This window comes from Pelobates fuscus, chromosome 2 (genome assembly GCF_036172605.1).
Source record: "Pelobates fuscus isolate aPelFus1 chromosome 2, aPelFus1.pri, whole genome shotgun sequence".
Lineage (NCBI taxonomy): Eukaryota > Metazoa > Chordata > Amphibia > Anura > Pelobatidae > Pelobates > Pelobates fuscus.
Genome location: NC_086318.1, coordinates 369,712,100 through 369,731,334, shown reverse-complemented (window position 1 = coordinate 369,731,334; position 19,235 = coordinate 369,712,100). Strand labels below are relative to the sequence as shown.

The window sequence follows — 19,235 nt, the reverse complement described above, 5'->3', positions numbered from 1 at the left end:
TGACACCCGGCGGGCGCGCGAGGGAGCACTCTCCCTGGCTGAGTGCTTCCTCTTCAGCTCCCTCGCGCGCCGCGTACTGATGCCGGAGCCGAAAGATGACGTCATCTTCCGGCTCCGGCATCAGTACGGTGCGCGAGGGAGCTGAAGAGGAAGCACTCAGAGGAGAGTGCTCCCTCGCGCGCCCGCCAGGTGTCAGCAGGGCCAGCCTCTGGGGGGCCCTGAGGTGACCGGCTGCTAGGCCCCCCAGGAGAAGAGGCTGGCCCAGTGGGTACATACCGGGCCCCCTGCGACCCGGGATGTACCCACTGAATGTGGGGCCCGGACGACCTGAGCAGTCCGGGCCCCGCAGGACCGCATGCCCCTGCCGGCTCTGCTTGGGGCCCCGGGCCAGCTCGGGGCCCCAAGCAGTTGCTTGTTTTGCCTGTCGGCTAGCGACGGGCCTGTGTGTGTATGAATGCAGTGTGTGTGTATGAATGCAGTGTGTGTGTGTATGTGTGCAGTGTGTGTGTGTGTGTGTGTGTGTGTGTGTGTGTTGCAGAGCTTTGGTGGGGGGTGGCCAATGTTATTATTATTTTTTTAATTATTTTCATATTTTTTTATTATTATTTCTTCTTATTATTATTTATTTAATTAAATTATTTTTTATTATTATTATAATTTTTTTTTTTTTTTTTCGTCCCCCCTCCCTGCTTGATATATGGCAGGGAGGGGGGCTCTCCTTCCCTGGTGGTCCAGCATTGGTAGTTCAGTGGGGGGGGGGGGCTGTGGGGGCTGTGAGAGAGCGTTACTTACCTCTCCTGCAGCTCCTGTCAGCTCTCTCCTCCTCCGCGCCGTCCGGTCAGCTCTTCTGTCAGCTCACACTGTAAGTCTCGCGAGAACCGCGGCTCTCGTGAGACTTACACTGGGAGCTGACCGAGGTGCTGAACGGACGGCGCGGAGGAGGGAGCTGACAGGAGCTGCAGGAGAGGTAAGTAACGCTCTCCCACAGCCCCAGTCTGTATTATGGCAATGCAAATTGCCATAATACAGACTACTGACTCGAGTATAAGCCGAGTTGGGGTTTTTCAGCACAAAAAATGTGCTGAAAAACTCGGCTTATACTCGAGTATATACGGTAATGCTTGCATCATGATATTGTTGGACAATAGGGAAGCCTAAACCACCCATTTTAATATTTTTTGACATTATATCAATATTGATGCGTGGTATTTTTCCTTTCCACACAAAATTTCTGAAGCTACGTTGGATTAGTTCTAACAAGGGAATTGGAAAGTTTAATGGTAGCATTCTAAATAAGTAAACCCATTGAGGTAGAATTTACGACTTTATGATGTTAATTCTACCATACCATGATATCTCTTTGTTAATCTATTCTTTCAACAATATATTCATGGTTCTTAAGTGTCACGTATTCATCCGCTTATAAAAATTTGGTTAATGGCATTTACTGTCCACACATGAAAAGTTGTGCCGAGCAGCAACCAAATCCACAGAAGGGTTAATGCTGAGCAGCAATTATGCAAATGGGAACCTGGTAACTGCCTTTGGGGTCAAAGGCCGGTTACAGCCTATCAGATCTAGAGGAGGGGTATTTAGGCCCAATTCTCATCCTGCTCAGTGCCCTGTCGTGGTTTCCCTTGTGGTTGTCCGAGAGTGCGTTATTGATTCTGGTTATTCTGGTTATTTGACTTTGGCATTGTTTTGACTTCCCTGTTTTCTGACATCCCTGACTCCTGGCTTTTCCTTATTGTTGTGTCTGTTTCTGTTTCCCTTGACCTCGGCTATTCCTGACTATTCTTTGGTACGTTAGTCCTGCCATTCTAAGGTCCGGTATACATTACCTATCAGTCCTCTGTGTTACACAATTCTACGTGCTGGATCATTCTGTAATCCTGACATTAAGTTGTCCGAGAAAAACATTTGACTATTTTTTAAATGTCTGATGGAATGATAACCTCCAAGTAGGTGAAGTTCTTCTTTGAAAAATCAAAACTTTATTTACTGCAGATTCCCTCACGGTCATTTTTATCTATGTTATAAAGTTTTACTCATATTTCGTTTATAACCAGAAATATGACTAAATCTATTTAGTTCTTCCAACAGATCTTTCAATGATTTATTTGGATCAGTCAAGAATACAAGGACATCATCTGCATATAGGCATAGTTTTGACTGATGATTATTAATTGGGTACCCCTTTATGCATTTGTTTTCTCTAATTTTTGTAGCAAGTGGTTCAAAAGAAAAAAAAATATACAAAATAGGTCATAAAGGACATCCCTGTCTGGTTCCGTTTTTGTTTTTGTTAATTCTTTATTTTTGTAGTGCGTACGATTATAACAATTGCTTAAGAGGTACCCCAAAGGCATTCCTCTAGCGCATTATGAACAGTTGAAACATAGGGGTAGACAGTATGGTTCCGTTTTTTAATTCAAACCAGTCTGAACATAAATTTGTCCCCACCACGCTTGCTGTGGTGGGGACAATGATTGTGGGGACAACAGTATGGTGGGGACAATGTTGTGGGGACAACAGTATATAATGATTTTATAGCACTAAGCATCCAATCGCTCACACAGTATAGTTGTAATGTAGCGAACATGTACTCCCATCCCACCCTGTCAAATGCTTTTTTTGCGTATAACGACAGGGTAAGGAGGGGAGTACCTACCCGCTCAGCCGAGTCTAAAATATTGATTATTCTTCTAATATTATTACAAGAAGACCTTCCTGGCACATAGCCAATCTGGTCCAAATGTATGGTGTCTAACAAAATGTTATTCAAACATTCAGCTAATATTGAAGAAAATAACTTAGTATCAACATTTATCAGTGAAATAGGATGGTAACTGGTTAAATCTGCTGAATTCTTTCCCTGTTTTAATATAGGTAAGATATTTGCTTTTAGCATTTCATGAGCATTTCATTTATTTTATAATCTTTTCAAGAAAGCGAACTGGATATGTATTTGGTAAATAAACATTTACTAAAGTGAATAGCTGATTGTTAATCTCACACACTAAAATAATATAACGACCCTCTATATCCTTACTCTGATATTTTACATTTACTTGTATGGTTTTATCCACTATAATGGCCACTCCTCTTTTTTATAATCTGGTAGGGAAGCGGAATATACATGTCTGAACTTATTAGTCCCCCCTTTTTGGTTCATCGTTTGCCTTCCAGTGAGTTTATTGAACCATTAAAATATCTATTGCTTCCTTTTTCATTGTTTTTAGCACCATTTGTCGTTTGAAGTTAGAATTAAGTCCCAGTACATTTACTGTCATAAATCTAACCATAATCGAAAAAAACTTAAATTAAACCTCATTCCCTGACTATGGCCGGCAGCAAAAAAAACAACTTATATACATACATACATACATACATACAAAAGCCACATTTGTGGAAGTCTTTTTGACCCTCAAGAAAGGCATACCACAAACCAGTGGTGTATCCTGGTTTTGTGCTGCCCTAGGTAGTACAAAACTCAGACGCCCCCTCCACCCCCACCCAACCCTTCCCCCTGCCCCCCATTCTAAATACACACACATTTTCACTGACAGAAACACACACACACAGTCAGACACACACACACAGTCAGACACACACACACTAACAGACACACACACACTAACAGACACACACACACTATCAGACACACACACACTATCAGACACACACACTATCAGACACACACACACAGACACACACAAACAGACACACACACTAGCAGACAGACACACACTAGCAGACAGACACACACTAGCAGACACACACACACTAACAAACACACAGTCAGACACACAGTAAGACACACACTAACAGACACACACACACACTAACAGACAAACACACACTAGCAGACAAACACACACACTAACAGACACATACAGTCACTCACATTAACACTCACTTTTTAAAAAAAATTTAAACCCCCCCAGCCTCCTTACCTTTAGGAATGCTGGGGGGGGTTCTCCCTCTCCCTGGGGCTGCTGGGCGGGTGGCGCTGGCGAAGGAGCACTTTCCCCTGAGCTGTCTGCTAAGCTCCCTCGCGCGCCTCGCGCAGAGTGAGACTCCCGCCTGCCCAGCATCCAGCCCAGCATGTCTGTTAGCCACAAGGCTAACAAGACATTTGCCCTGGGCATTTGGGGGGTAGTATGACCGACTACCCCTGACATACCAAGGGAAGTGGGACAAACTACTAAGTTAACTGAACCTATGCCAGGGGTAATCTACCGGTTGAAGTGAACATTATCATTATTATTATATTGATATTTATTGGAGAGCCTAAGAAAATAGAGGGAAAAACCCACAAAACGTATAATAACTACCGTATATACTCGAGTATAAGTCGACCCGAATATAAGTCGAGACCCCTAATTTTACCCCCAAAAAACTGGGAAAACTTATTGACTTGAGTATAAGACTAGGGTGGGAAATGCAGCAGCTACTGGTAAATTTCTAAATAAAATTATATGCCCAAAAAATGATATTAATTGAATATTTATTTACAGTGTGTGTATATAATGAATGCAGTGTGTGTATATAATGCAGTGTGTTTGTATGAATGCAGTGTGTGTGTGTGTGTGTATATAATGCAGTGTGTTTGTATGAATACGGTGTGTGTGTATGAGTGCATTGTGTGTGTGTATGAATGCAGTGTGTTTGTGTATGAATGCAGTGTGTTTGTGTATGAATGCAGTGTGTGTGTGTATGAATGTAGTGTGTGTGTGTATGAGTGCAGTGTGTGTGTGTGTGTGTGTGTGTGTAAGAATGCAGTGTGTTTGTGTATGAATGCAGTGTGTGTATGAATGCAGTGTGTGTGTGTGTGTGATGCAGAGTGTATGTGTGAGTGCAGTGTGTGTGTGATGCAGAGTGTGTTTGTGTGTGTGATGCAGAGCCTTGGTGGGGGGTGGGCATTTTTATATTTTTTTTTAATATTATTATTATTATTATTTTAATATTATTATTTTTTATATTATTAATATTTTATTTAAATATTATTATTTCCATTTTTATTTATTTTGATTTTTTCGTCCCACTCCCTGCTTGTTAGCTGGCCAGGGAGGGGGGCTCTCATTCCCTGGTGGTCCAGTGGATGGGCTGTGCAGTGGGGGGGGAGGGGGGCTGGCAGAGAGCTGTAACTTACCTTTCCTGCAGCTCCTGTCAGCTCCCTTCTCTCTCCTCCGGTCCGGTCAGCTCCACTGTAAGTCTCGCAGTCTCTCGTAAGTTGCCATAATACAGACATTGACTCGAGTATAAGACGAGTGGGGGTTTTTCAGCACAAAAAATTTGCTGAAAAACTCGTCTTATACTCGAGTATATACGGTATTTCTTTAATTCCTAATTACAATATCTTATTATTATTAGTGCACTACATCATATCTCTACTAATTAGATATTACTCCATATTATAAAACGACTTGTGCTTGTGTTACAATATGTGATCATATTTGAATATGTGGTCATATTATAATGTGTTTGTTAAGAAAGAACCTCTTATGTTATGTCTATATATATATATATATATATATATATATATATATATATATATATATATATATATATATTCTAACTTATCTTATAGTTAGTAAAATTTAAACCATCCTTTCAATATACCCTCTTTGAAGTTCCGTCATAAAGTATTTGTGTAATATGTGAATTCTTCTAATTCACTATTACCATTGTATCTTGTGTCTATATAATACAGTGCAGTTTGTGCTATGCTCTATTGTGTTCCTATATATATGTGTTAAATATATTGTCTTTTGTCCCGGAAAGTTCAATCCTCTTATCGTGCCTTTGAGCCATCTATGATGCTTATCATAGTTGTTCCTATCAATACTACCACTAAATATATATAAAAAATTAAAGTCCCAATTTACTGCTCCGTTAGATAGAGTCTCTTCTGACTAAGATTTTAAGGTTTCTGGAGTTTGGAATACACATTTTTGGCCTTTCCAGAACAAATTGATGGACGTTGGGAAAACCTAGCTATAGCGAATATTCTTTTGTCTTAGTAACTGCAGAGCGTCCACAACATTTTTCCGGCGTAATCTAGTCTGGTATGAGAGGTTTGGACAAAACCAACCATCTTTAAATTTATCGTCCTTCACTTTATTTTTTCTTATAATTTTAAAGATGTTTTCTTTGAATGAAAAGGATTGAAAATTAGCAATGACATCTTTAGATGTGGTGTTTTTCATCGTGCTTGGTTTTGGTAGGCGATGTATTCGTTCGATTGTTGAGTTGAATTCTTTATCTTGGACCCCTAATTCCTTAAAATATTGGACCAGGTAATTTCCACAAATAGGACAAAATAACAGAAAAGGTAAATGTGCATAACTATTCACCCCCCCCCCCCCCCCTAAAGTCAGTACTTTGTAGAGCCACCTTTTGCGGCAATAACAGCTCCAAGTCGCTTTGGATAAGTTTCTATGAGCTTGCCACATCTTACCACTGTGATTTTTGCCCATTCCTCCTCGCAAAACTGCTCCAGCTTCTTCAAGTTGGATGGTTTGCGCTTGTGAACAGCAATCTTTAAGTCTGACCACAGATTTTCTATTGGATTGAGGTCTGGGCTTTGACTAGGCCATTCCAACACATTTACCCTTAAACCACTCAAGTTTTGCTTTAGCAGTGTGTTTGGGTTCATTGACCTGCTGGAAGTTGAACCTCCGTCCTAGACTCAAATCACGCACAGAGTGGTACAGGTTTTGCTCAAGAATATCCCTGTATTTAGCACCATCCATCTTTCCCTCAACTCTGACCAGTTTCCTAGTCCCGGCTGCTGAAAAACATCCCCACAGCGTAATGCTGTCACCACCATGTTTCACTGTGGGGATTGTCTTCTGTGGGTGATGTGATGTGTTGGGTTTGCGCCAGACATAGTGTTTTCTTTGATGGCCGAAAAGTTCAATTTTAGTCCCATCAGACCAGAGCACCTTCCTCCATACATTTTGGGAGTCTCCCACATGCTTTTTCGCAAACTCAAAACTTGCCATTTTGTTTTTTGCTGAAAGTAATGGCTTTCTTCTGGCTCCTCTGCCATAAAGCCCAACTCTATGGAGCATATGGCTTATTGTCATCCTATGTATAGATACTCCAGTCTCTCCTGTGAAACTCTGCAGCTCCTCCAGGGTTACCTTAGGTCTCCGTGCTGCCTTTCTGATTAATGTCCTCCTTGCCTGGTCCATGAGTTTTGTTGGGCGGCCGTCTCTTGGCAGGTTTGCTGTTGTGCCATGTTCTTTCCATTTGGTTATGATAGATTTGATGGTGCTCCTGGGGATCATCAAAGATTTGGATATTTTTTTATAACCTAACCCTGACTTGTACTTCTCAATAACATTGTCCCTTACTTGTTTGGAGAGTTCCTTGGTAATCATGGCAGTGTTTGGTTAGTGGTGCCTCTTGCTTAGGTGTTGCAGCCTCTGGAGCCTTTAAAAAAAGGTGTGTATATGTAATGACAGTTCATGTGACACACTGGTGGACATTATTTCACTAATTATGTGACTTTTGAAGGTAATTGGTTGCACCAGAGCTTTTTTATGGGCTTCATAACAAAGGGGGTGAATACATACGCACATGACAATTTTCTGTTTTCTATTTCTAAAAAATTGTTTTATGTATATATTTTTCTCATTTCACTTCACCAACTTAGACTAATATGTTCTGATCCATCACATAAAATTCAGATTAATAATACATTGAACTTAAGGCCGTAATGTAACAAAATAGGTAAAAAGTCAATGGGGTGAATAATTTTGCAAGGCACTGTACAGGTATAACCCAGTATATAAAACTGTAACATAAAAATGATACACTGCCTGGCAGATTATATACATTTATTTATGAATATAACTGTAAATCTACACATTTTCTTTGCAGGATGAGCACCCCAATGTCCCAGAAACTGCTGTCATAGGGTTTCCACATGACCTCAAAGGAGAAGGTAATAATGAACATGTTTGTTTTGTGCATACACTACTGTATATTAATGCATCCAAACATTGATCAACGAGCATCATTCCAGAATGATACTGTGCATGTGCTTCTTTAATAAGATTATTTCCCATTATATTCACAATTATATGGAGGCCAATGATGTTTACTGCCTGCAATTGAATTAGTGAGATAAGCTGTAGTGCTTCACAGATTGTTGTCCATTTGCATTAACAATGTTTGATTTTGATAGTTGTAATGAAATTTAGACAGCAAAATCAGGATCCGCCTTCAAAGTGTCTAATATATTACTTAATAAAATAGGCAGAGCATAACAAGAGTGATACATATAATAGTGCACTAAAAGAGTAAACAAATATAATCAAACTATCTCCGCATACACAGCAATACACTCAATACACTCCATTTACAATCAGTGATCAGGGTTATCTTTCATGCTCATAAATATTAAATATACAAAGGAGAATTGGAATATCTAATACCCAAGATACAACTTTCAGAACTGGGAGTCTATGCATTGAACTGTAAGATGCAATCAGTTGGCAAATTAATAGGATAATTAAGGTTGGAAAAAATATCAGACTAAAAAGTCAGCCATATTTGGAGCTTTTTGTTTTATAAACTTGATTTAGATGCTCAAAATTTGCAAGCTGGTTTTCAAATTACTAGGCTGTTTAGTGAGTACGTCCATCATGAAATTGAGGACCAGGCAACTCTTGGAGGTGGTGGTATTTCTTCTTCAACACCAACTCCATCAGTTGGCACTAGCTGTGGGAGGCCCAGAGCCATGATAAAGAGGTTGCTAACACTTCTGTGCTAACACTTCCTCAAATTACAACAGTTGGTGGAGATGAACATGGGTGAGTAGGGCTGTGAGGAGGTTAACTGACCAAATAGCTATGTGGGGAGATTAGCAGAGGGAATATGGATGTGGGAAAATGAGCAGGGATATTGCAGTAGGAAGATGAACTGGGAGTTATGGCAGTGGGGAGATGAGCTGGGTAATATGTCATTGGGGAGATGAGCTGGGTGATATGGCAGTAGAAAGATGAACTGGGAGTTATGGCAGTGGGGAGATGAGCTGGGTAATATGTCATTGGGGAGATGAGCTGGGTAATATGTAATTGGGGAGATGAGCTGGGTAATATGTCATTGGGGAGATGAGCTGGGTGATATGGCAGTGGGGAGATAAGCTGGGTGATATGGCAGTGGGGAGATAACCTGGGTGATATGTCAGTGGGGAGATGTGCTTCGAATATGGCAGTGGGCAGATAAGCTGGGTGATATGGCAGTGGATAGACTATGGGGAGGTGAATTGGGGGATAATGCAGTTGGGCAATAAACTAGGGATATTTTGTGTGGATAATTAATTGAAAGGGATATAACTGGGTGTATGAATTGGGGTAGTATGGACAGGAGGATAAGTTCCAGAAAAATCGAAAGGGGAGTGTATTGGAGGAATGTGACAGGTTAGATTAATTATAGGGGATATGACTGAAGGGATATCAATTGTGGGAATATAGCTAGAGTATGTGGATTTGGTGTATAAAGCTGGTGCGATAAATTGGGGTAAATGAATGGCTGATGGAAATTTCTTATAAGATGAACTGGAAAAAGGGCATGGATGATGCATATGGAGAATATGGTAATGTGGGAATAAAATGGGGAGTCAATGGAGATGCAGAGTGATGTGTAGAGGTAAAGAAAGGAACCAGTCATCTGAGGTGGCATCGGATGAAGTGAACTATAAGTGAGGTCAGAGGTGAGTTTGCTTTTAACTGTGGGTGTTGGCATTGCTTTGTGCACGGATTCAGAAAGTGGAGGTTTTTAGGTAGAAAGGTGGCAGCATTTTGTGGGAATGGCTCCCACATCCTGTCTGGGAAAGATGAGGATCCAGCGTAAGATGGCCAGTAGACGATTTGTCAGACATTTTAACTACAACCTTGCAAACACTAGAGTAAAGGAACTCCAGCCTTGGTAATGGCTCAGATAGGTAAAAGAAACAGTAACAAATTAAACAGAGAGAGTAGTCATCTTCAAGGGACAGCTCACTGAAATCAAAACTAGTATCCCTAACCCATTCCTAGGGCAATGAAGACGTTATTAGTGATAAAAGTAATTTGTATAAAAATATACTTGGCAAATCTATGTCAAAACACATTGTACCAAAAAAATAGTATTACAAATATGAGTACAGAAAACTACCACCACAAATGACTTTCTTCCAAAGCGAGAGCTGCGCTTGTAGCAACTGGCATACAAATGTTTTTCTCAACAATGTGATTTCTCTGCCAAGATAATGCTTTTTAGTCCAAGGCTGTCTGGACTTTTTTTTTTTTTTTTTTACGACATAATTATAGGATATCAAATACTATTCTAGAACTTGGACTCTCCATACTTCAGTGATATAACTAACAGAGAATACATATTCAGCAGCTCTTATGTTGCATGGTGACTAATCTTTAATTAGCAATTTGGCTTTATAATAGCACATTTGTAAAAAAAAAAAAAAAACTATTTTTTTTATACATTTTATTCTTTTTTACCAGCACAGCACTGACAACGTGCAACCATTTTGGGGACTCTTTGTGGCGTTTTAAATTATTTTTTATTTAACGAACATGTCACACACAGTTTATAAGTTCTGATATCAATACAAATATCTGTCTTTTTCATTATTGGGGGCGGGAACAATTTCCTGGGTATCGGAAAGAGGCAGGCAGGCTTGCTAAGCCAGACAGTGCCTCCCCACTCTTCCCCTGAAGTATTCCCTGACACAGACTGAACGGTTTCAGATAATTTGACTTTATATTTGTTTAGATATGCTCTCAAAGAAAACTTACAGAAATAAAAGCGTGAGTGTTTTCTTTAGAGATTTATCTACTAAATTATTAACAAAATGAGTGTTCCTTTAAGAAACTAACTACCCTAAGGTTCATGAACTCTAAGCTAGTTCTAGGTTCATTATCTAGTATTCATATTGATCATGAGCCCAGTAAAACAAATGTCCTACAATAAGGTGACAAGACTGTTAATAATTTACCCAAGTTATGCAAAGGTTTGATAGCTAACTACATTGTAAGACTATTAAAGAACACAGTTCATTTACTTTCCATATCTTTTGATTTTCTACCTTAGCCTTGGGTGTCATAATAGACAAGACTTTCACTCCAGACCTATCAATGGAAAGTGCACAGTCATATGGTGACATCAGTAATCAAGTTTGCAGAGTTTATCATTTGCTAGGTCTCCCATAATATAGAACCTCATTTAAAAGCATTTATCATTTATAAAGGTAAATTTGTTAGGGTCTTGGAGTTAGGTTAGGGTCTTGGAGACCCCTAACAACCCCAAGATGTCCCGGGGGGTGGGGGTAGCTGAAATGCCCAACATATTTTAGGGGTAGATAATGGTATAAAGGTCATTAGACCCTGCCTTCCATGGGTGGGTCCTGGGATGTACACTAGTCCCCCCCGCCCCCAGTTATTATATTTATTATAGCCTTCACCCACTAGCCATAGGATATGCACATTAAAGAAGAACTTATTACAAATGCATCCAAACTGAGACTTTAAGACATGTAATCTTTTATTTTAATTAATAATCAGAAATTATGACAGATGTCCTTTAATGCATGTTCCAACTAATGTTTTATTCCTGCAGCAGTTAGTTGATAAGATTCTTTTGTCTCCATGTCTCTGCAAACCAGGAATAACGAAAAAGCCAATACAACATGCTTACTACTAGTTTTACTTCTATGCCGATATGAGTACCTAGTTGTCTTAACAGAAGAAAAAGTAATCTTGCCAAAAAACCCTCCTTAATGACTCATCTTAATCAAACTATTCCAGTCTGACTTCAATCTTTTTTGTGCTGGTCGGCTGTTATCTATCGTAAAGTAAGCCATAACTCTACCTGAAAAAAATCAGAATGCCAATAAAATGGAATTCTCTGTCTTGGATGTTTGCCATTGGTGTAATCAAAATTCTCTAATCGCATATTGAACTTGGCTCTCATTGCCTCAGTCACCTTTTTTATTTCTCTACGCAGCAATTAACTCTGAGATAAGGGAATTAACCAGAAGAAGTTTATATAATATTTTACGTTGCTGGGTTACACAATAGCTATAAAACACAGTTTTAGCCTTCGTTTCCATTAAAATGCAGTACAATGGTAATTCATTAGTCACTAAATATGGCTTTATTAACATATCAAATGGAGGCGTGTGTTAATAAAGTAAATAAAAGTACAAAAAAAATTTCCTCTCTTATGAGCCTGACCAGAACAGGGGAATTGGGGTTTAGAGTAATGAATGGCAAAATAGCCCCAAAAAATGGGTGAGATGGTGCAGAGAGTACCTCTGCTACGAGCAAACTTTTGGCATGGCTCCTGTGAGTTTCAGCTGCTCAGAGTGTTGCTGCAGGTTACAAGGCAACAATCTGAACGCAGAAACTCACAAGATAAATTTACACTGTCTGCATCCAGAGGAGGTGCAGAGCAAATAAATTGAGCAAAGAGGGAAAGGCAGCCAATTGCTGGGGTCACAATGTGTGTATATGTATAATAGATTGTTACGTCAATGTGCGAATGTGTATAAGTGTGTCTTTGCGTTTATATGTGTAATAGTGTGTGTATCTGTAACAATTTGTGTGTATAAGTGAGTGTCTGAGTGTATATGTGTGTAATATTGGGTGTGTATGTGTAGCATTATTAGTGTGTGTGTAGATGATAGTATGTGTAACTGTTTGTGTGTCTTTTTTTTTTTTTTTTAAATTCTTTATTTTTGAGTCGGCACGGAGTGCGGCATTTCGAAATACAGTGGCTCACGCAGGGGCCGAGTACAAACATTTTTACAGGTTATACATCAGTAGACAGATGATGTTTTCGCATATTAGGTGTTGATTCATGCCGCTCCGTGTCGCTTTTAAATGAAATATAAAGGAAAAAAAAGGGGGGGGGGGGGGCCGTTTCAGCCCTGTATTCAGGGGAACAGGAAAAAACAATAGCATAAAAATAGAACTGTACAATACAATGAAAACATTGAAATGAATCAGAACAATGCAATGTAGATGAACAGTGTTATAGATAAGTCGCTTCACATGGAGTGAGTCATAATGGTGATTTACGGTCTGTGTTGCCTGTGGCCGTATAGGCTTTGACAACTGTGAGTCGTTTCGGTGCTGAGCTGGCTCTTTGAGGTGTTACGGCTCATACCGAGGTCGACCTCCATGATGTGATGTGTGTCCTACAGCGTAAGCTAGTTGTATATTAGCCTTTACGGTCTTTAGGCCGCGTATAGATAGAGAGGACAAGGTAATGCATTGTTGTGTTCGAGAGAAGCATAAGAATCTGTTGTAATATGTCCAGTTGTTTGTTGTTTGTGCAACCAACAACTGGAAATGGTGAAAAATAAGAACAATGGGGGGGGGGGGGAGGTGGGAAGGGTGGGTAGGGATAAGAGGCTGAGGGGTGGGGAGGGGGGGGGGGAAGCACCGGTCGTGAGGGGGGGTGCGGCGGAGTGAGGCCAATTCGGCAGTGTTTGTGTGTCTTTGAGTGTTTATCTGTAATGTTGTTTGTCCCTACAACCGTATGTGTAACACATAACTCCTCAGGTAAATCTCAGAAGGTTTGATTCGTCCATATATGGCATTTCATTCATATTTGCACATTCCTAATTTTATCTATATCGGTCTATCACAATTACTGGCACTCTACCTTACTTCCAAATAGCTTGGTATCTCCATTTAGCAATGCTTATGAAAATAAATTATAGGAGCACTCTCAGGACTTTTTATCCAAACAAAAATCTTTTATTCAGCAAATTTTTTATGTGATTATTACTTTGCGAGATCTTGTGAAAGGCCCATGGAGGGGCTGAAACATTGAATACTTCCTGCTTAGAATTTTTATTTTATTTCCACATTAAATTTGAAAGGATACATACAATCCCCTTCAATGAAACATTTAATACTTCCTGCTTAGAATTTTTATTTTATTTCCACATTTAATTTGGAAGGATACATACAATCCCCTTCAATGGAACCAACAGTGACCATAAAATTAGCACGATTAAAAGAGTGTCTGTATAGGTGGAAGCATAACTTTAACTTTGTTGAATAGGAAGGGTAATAACCAGGTGTATGAACGTAAACTTAGAATAACCAGCCGTATAAATGAATAGTTTTACCACAAAACCTGCAATTGAAATTTGCTGTATCTTTACTGTATTTTTTGCAGTTTACTAATGGTATACGACGTTCTATATGACATGGCATAGATTGATTGTACAGTGACTGGTAAACCAGATGCCGAGCTCCAAATAAAAACTCCACCCAATGCACTCTGAGGTTGGAGAGTAGGACAAACTACCAAGTTCAATACGGCCAAACCGGTCGTATTGTAAAAATTATCCAACTCAGCATGGGAATTTTAGACATAACATCTATAATGCACACACATTATTATTTATTCATAAACTGTTTGTATTTTTGTCTTTTAGCCGCGTTTGCTTTTGTTGTGTTGAAAGACAACCTGGATAGTCCTGAACAAGCAATCAAAGAAGAGCTCAAAACTATAGTAGCGACAAAAATTGCAAAGTATGCTATTCCTGATCACATCCTGGTGAGTGAAGGCTGTCGTATGATGAATAAAATAAATCATTGAAAAATTGTACTTTGTGTGTTACTGCGTGGGAAAAGACACGTCATTCGATTTAACACACTAGTTGTTTAAACCTTAAATACTGTTTAGATAGGTGATTGCTGTTGTGGGGACTGTCAAATGTAATATTTTATTACACTTTGTTTAGAACACAAAAGTAGATCGATACACAGATGGGTAAAATGATAGATGGATACAGACAGAATGACAGAATTCTCAGTGCATTTGTGGATCTCTGCTAGTTTATTAAACTTGACATTTGAAAAAGTTGAATAACATGGTTGTTCATAATTATAATATGTTTTTACTTCTTTTGTAGATTGTGAAACGTCTTCCTAAAACACGTTCCGGGAAAATCATGCGGCGAGTGCTGAGAAAGATTGCCACTGATCAAACGGATGACCTGGGTGATATAACCACACTGGAGGATCCAAATATTGTTACAGAAATACTGGAGGCACACCAGAAATACAAGACAGAGCAACTTAGCAAATAACAAACTGTAGCCTTCTATTTGTATATATATTAAAAAAAGAATGGATTAGGTAGGGGTTAGTGCCCTTAATAGATAACATTTTAAAAGGGAGCATATCACCAACACTTTGTTAAATCTGGTGTCTCTTTAAACACTTTATTGCTCTTTTAGGTGCCAAATTTAATGCAGGGCTATATTCATGACCGTTTATGTAAATGTGTCCATATGGCTCAGGTTACATTTCTAATATTCATTGTTAACTTCTGTTAAATTCTTTTTTTTTTTTTAATTCTTTATTTTTGTTGTGCTTTAGAGTTACAATCACGCATGTAATGCCCCATCAGCGGTAGCCGGAATATTGACATACAAAGTATAGCAGTGAAGAGCAGTTGACAAAACAGCACAGTATTTTTGTAAGAATAAATTTAGATAACCAGTATGCTTAATAAAACATCCTATGCTAAACCTTAGCGTGTTAACTGTATACAGCTTGCCAGTAAATAGATAGTCTAGATGTACGAAGAGACATGCATTCAGTATGTAGTCACTTATTAGTAAAGATCGTAATATATACTATCAGCTGTGATAAAGCATAGCTAAAGTAACGATATTACATGCAACAGTATAAATCAGTGAATAGAGCCACCGTTAGTAGACCTGGCTTTATGTAAGCCAGCCCCAGAAAATAATAAGAGAAGATGGACTATACATAAGAGTTCACGAGGAGGAACATACATCTATATTAAGAACGTCAAGAGTATTCGGTAGGTATATTTGTGCTGGTGTCGGTTTGGGGTCGGCAGTTAGGCAGGGTCAGGGTCTCAGCCAATGCCGCTGGTGGGCCACTTCAAGCAGTCCTTTTCCACTCCAGGTTTAAAGTATACAGGTTGGAAGGGATCTCCTTGAACTCCGTATCCTGTTGTCTCTCTCCATCTCCATCCCACACCGGCTCTCTGTGCAGCATGAAGGTAGGCTCCTAGTGGCGTCGGAAAGCTCTTTTGATAAAAGAGCCTGGGCCATTCATCTCCCAATGGGGCTGTTGTATTCCTCTTGTAAAAGGGGATCTCTGCAGGGGAGCTCTGTGAGTCGCTTTACCCCTTGAGGTTGTCCGCCCGGCTCGTGCTCTCCTCAGGCGCCTGGGTGTGAACCTGTTCCGCCGCTGTGGGATCGGCTTGGACCGCCTGGTTGCAGGAGGTGAGTGGCGTTGCAAGTTTGCACTTTGTTGCCTCTCTTCGAGCTTCCGCCAGAATTCCTCCAGAATCTTGTCCAGCTTTGTTAGGTTAGATGCTGTCGAGCCTCGTGGCATGGTGGGAGGCCTGGCGTCCGCCATCTTAGGTTGCCCGAGGTGGGAAGATTCAGGCTGCCGCGTGTGCTTGTGCGAGGCTGCTGGTACACCAGTGGCTGGAGTGATGAGGCCGGGATGACCCCCACCGGCAGGGGGGGAACGGGTGCCCGTACTGCGTCTGCTTATTCCAACAGGAGTTCAAGCGGGGAGAGCGGCCGCCTCTCCCGCACTCACCCCCGGGTAGGCCGCAACAAAGTTTCAAATTAAATTGCTTGACATGCGTCTGTAATGCTCCGGGTTAGAACAGGGTTGATTGTAGGCTATTTCTAGCTCACAGATTGCAGTGGTTGTGTTTGAAAAGATCAATAATGGTGCAATTTCGTATATTCTTGATCAGAGCTCACTCTGCATGCGTCCATTCCGTTTGGCAGCCAGGCCCCGCCCCCAACTTCTGTTAAATTCTATTCATGTCACAACTGTACAGCTAAGCTTTGCATGGATGTGTTGTATCCCTAATTACTGTGGCAATTAAATTGTTTATTCATTTAATCTCAATTGAGGAAGGGATACTATAATGCTGCACTAGTTATACGAAGGAGGCAGACAAAAAGTATTTTTTTTCTAGATTCTTAAACCCTTTTAAACTAATAAACTGTGAACTGAACTTTACTGTAAGATCAGGCCTTTGGATTCTATCATATATCTAAAGGTACAAAACACGCACACATATACTTTTATTTGTTAATTCTTTTGTCGAGCTACATTAAATAAGCAAATCAATTTTAAAAGCACTGTATGTATATATCCCACCAATGAAAACATGCATGCATTTAATTATGCATTTATTTATGTATTGGGTGTATAGCTTAAAATAGCTTGTAAAAGCTGCTGATCTCTTCTTTTGGCCTTTGCAAGCCCTCCTCTTCTACCCCAGCCCAGACTTTCTGTAGCTGTCCAATCACAGACTTCCCAAGAGGACCCAGCATCACATTTGGTTATTCTGACACAGTATCAACAGGATTATTTACTAAAACGAGAATTCAAAGTAAATTTAAAATGTAAGCCAAAGTAGCCAAACTAAAGCATTCAGCAAGTTTGACCTTAAATTTGAAATTCATGTTGAATTCTCAATTTGGTAAATAACCCTGTTACTGTATTTCTACGTATTCAGCACACATTAGAAGAGAAGCGACATATGAAACAAATCAAACAATTGCTGGACTATGAAACATAAGCCGTAGTAGAATGGTTTTCATTACAAAAATGTTTGGAACATCTACGTGGTCTAGTTATAAAATCCAAAAGGGTTTGGCTTAATGAAGCATCACCATCCATAATAACTAGTAACTGCCCACGATTTACAGTTTCAGAAATCCTGATTCCTGGACCACACATGGTCTTTGAAGACTGGTAATGAAACAGTTTCAGTATTCTGTATTATGCTAACTAGAACGTTTTTCCATTCTTATCCACTACTAATGATTGTAAGGTATCGGTTTATACATCATTAGTATAGAATACGGTAGTCCTTTTAGTAGTCTTTTTGCTATACATTTTACAGTACTTTGCCAAACTGGTCCATTACAGAAATAAACTGTATAAAGTATATAAAAGCACATGTAAATCATTACAAGAATGTTTTAATTGAAATAAAAAAAATGTTTACCGTGATGCCTCTCTGTTGTTTCCAGCAAGTATAAAAGTATAACTAAAGATTGGTGAAAAATGTTTTTACAATTGTTTTGATGTGAAATAGAAGTAAATAAGTCATGGTAAAGCATTTCACGAGAAACTAAAATAAAATGATTGCATGAATGAAAGTATAGTAGAAGGTCACTTCAGTAAAGCAAATCAATAGAACATTGAAATATATCCCAGGAAATATGATTGATTCAAAGGAGAGTAGTTTAATTCCACACAATAATGTCTAATAATGACTGGTATTTGTTGATATTGGGTATGGTTAAAAGTGTTATATAGTCTGTGTAGAAGGCCTTTGTGTGCTTTTCTAAAGCGGTGTTTGATTCAAATCTATACACAACAGCAAAATAATCTTTAATGGTAATAATACATAGTTAATTGAATTACCGGTTTCAGTTTTTTGCAACAGGTGTGGTCACAATAATTAATTTAATCAAAACGAGAAATAGAAGATGGAAAATGACAAAAGACAATGATACCTGATCAGTGGCACAGAGATCCAGGGCACTCTGTGGCTTGGATACATGGCGATTAGACGGGAATATAGCAAAACATGACGAACGTATGGCAATTAGATAGACACACACCCCATCACACCCGCGCACAACAGAGACACCCATTTTCAACAGAACATCGACACCTAACACATAATAGCTAAGGACAAGGATTCAGGCACCACAGAGGAGGTGCAGAGAAACCTAAGCAACACTCGGGCTCTGCCATAGGTAAAAGTCATGGGGGGGAAACTAGACCCCGAGCAATAAATATAAGCTACATAATATGTGTAAGCTTCCACTTAAGATTGAAACTTGGAGTTTCACAAAAACTAAGGTGATAAATTCAATGTTATAGCAGAAATTAGCATATATGTACCCTAAAGTAGGGAGAGGTTAACTAGATCTACTCCTGAGAAAGTCGACACGGACCTGCGAGTCCCATTATAACATGAGCCGGCAAGCCAAGGGGTCTTCAAAACTTATATTTCTCTCATGGATCCCGAGTTTTCCTTGTTTATGTTATGCAAATGTTATATAAATGATTAGACCTGCGAGTCTTACTGTTTAACTTACGATGAACCTACAAATAAATAAAAACAAATTTTCAAAAAAATAATTAATTTCATAATGCCTTATTGTGGAAAAAAGC

The 19,235-nt window shown here is 39.5% G+C and overlaps 1 protein-coding gene across 1 annotated transcript in view; it reads left to right on the top strand.

Annotated features, from left to right (window-relative positions):
- ACSS1 (acyl-CoA synthetase short chain family member 1) overlaps positions 1–15,178 on the top strand; it is a 101,023-nt gene extending 85,845 nt beyond the window's left edge. Inside the window, exons 12-14 of the mRNA XM_063443703.1 lie at positions 7,894–7,957; positions 14,468–14,589; positions 14,948–15,178. Of these exons, the coding sequence (XP_063299773.1) occupies positions 7,894–7,957; positions 14,468–14,589; positions 14,948–15,124 (363 nt within the window). The 3' untranslated portion in view covers positions 15,125–15,178. The remainder of the gene's footprint in view (positions 1–7,893; positions 7,958–14,467; positions 14,590–14,947) is intronic.
- The last annotated feature ends 4,057 nt before the right edge of the window (positions 15,179–19,235 follow it).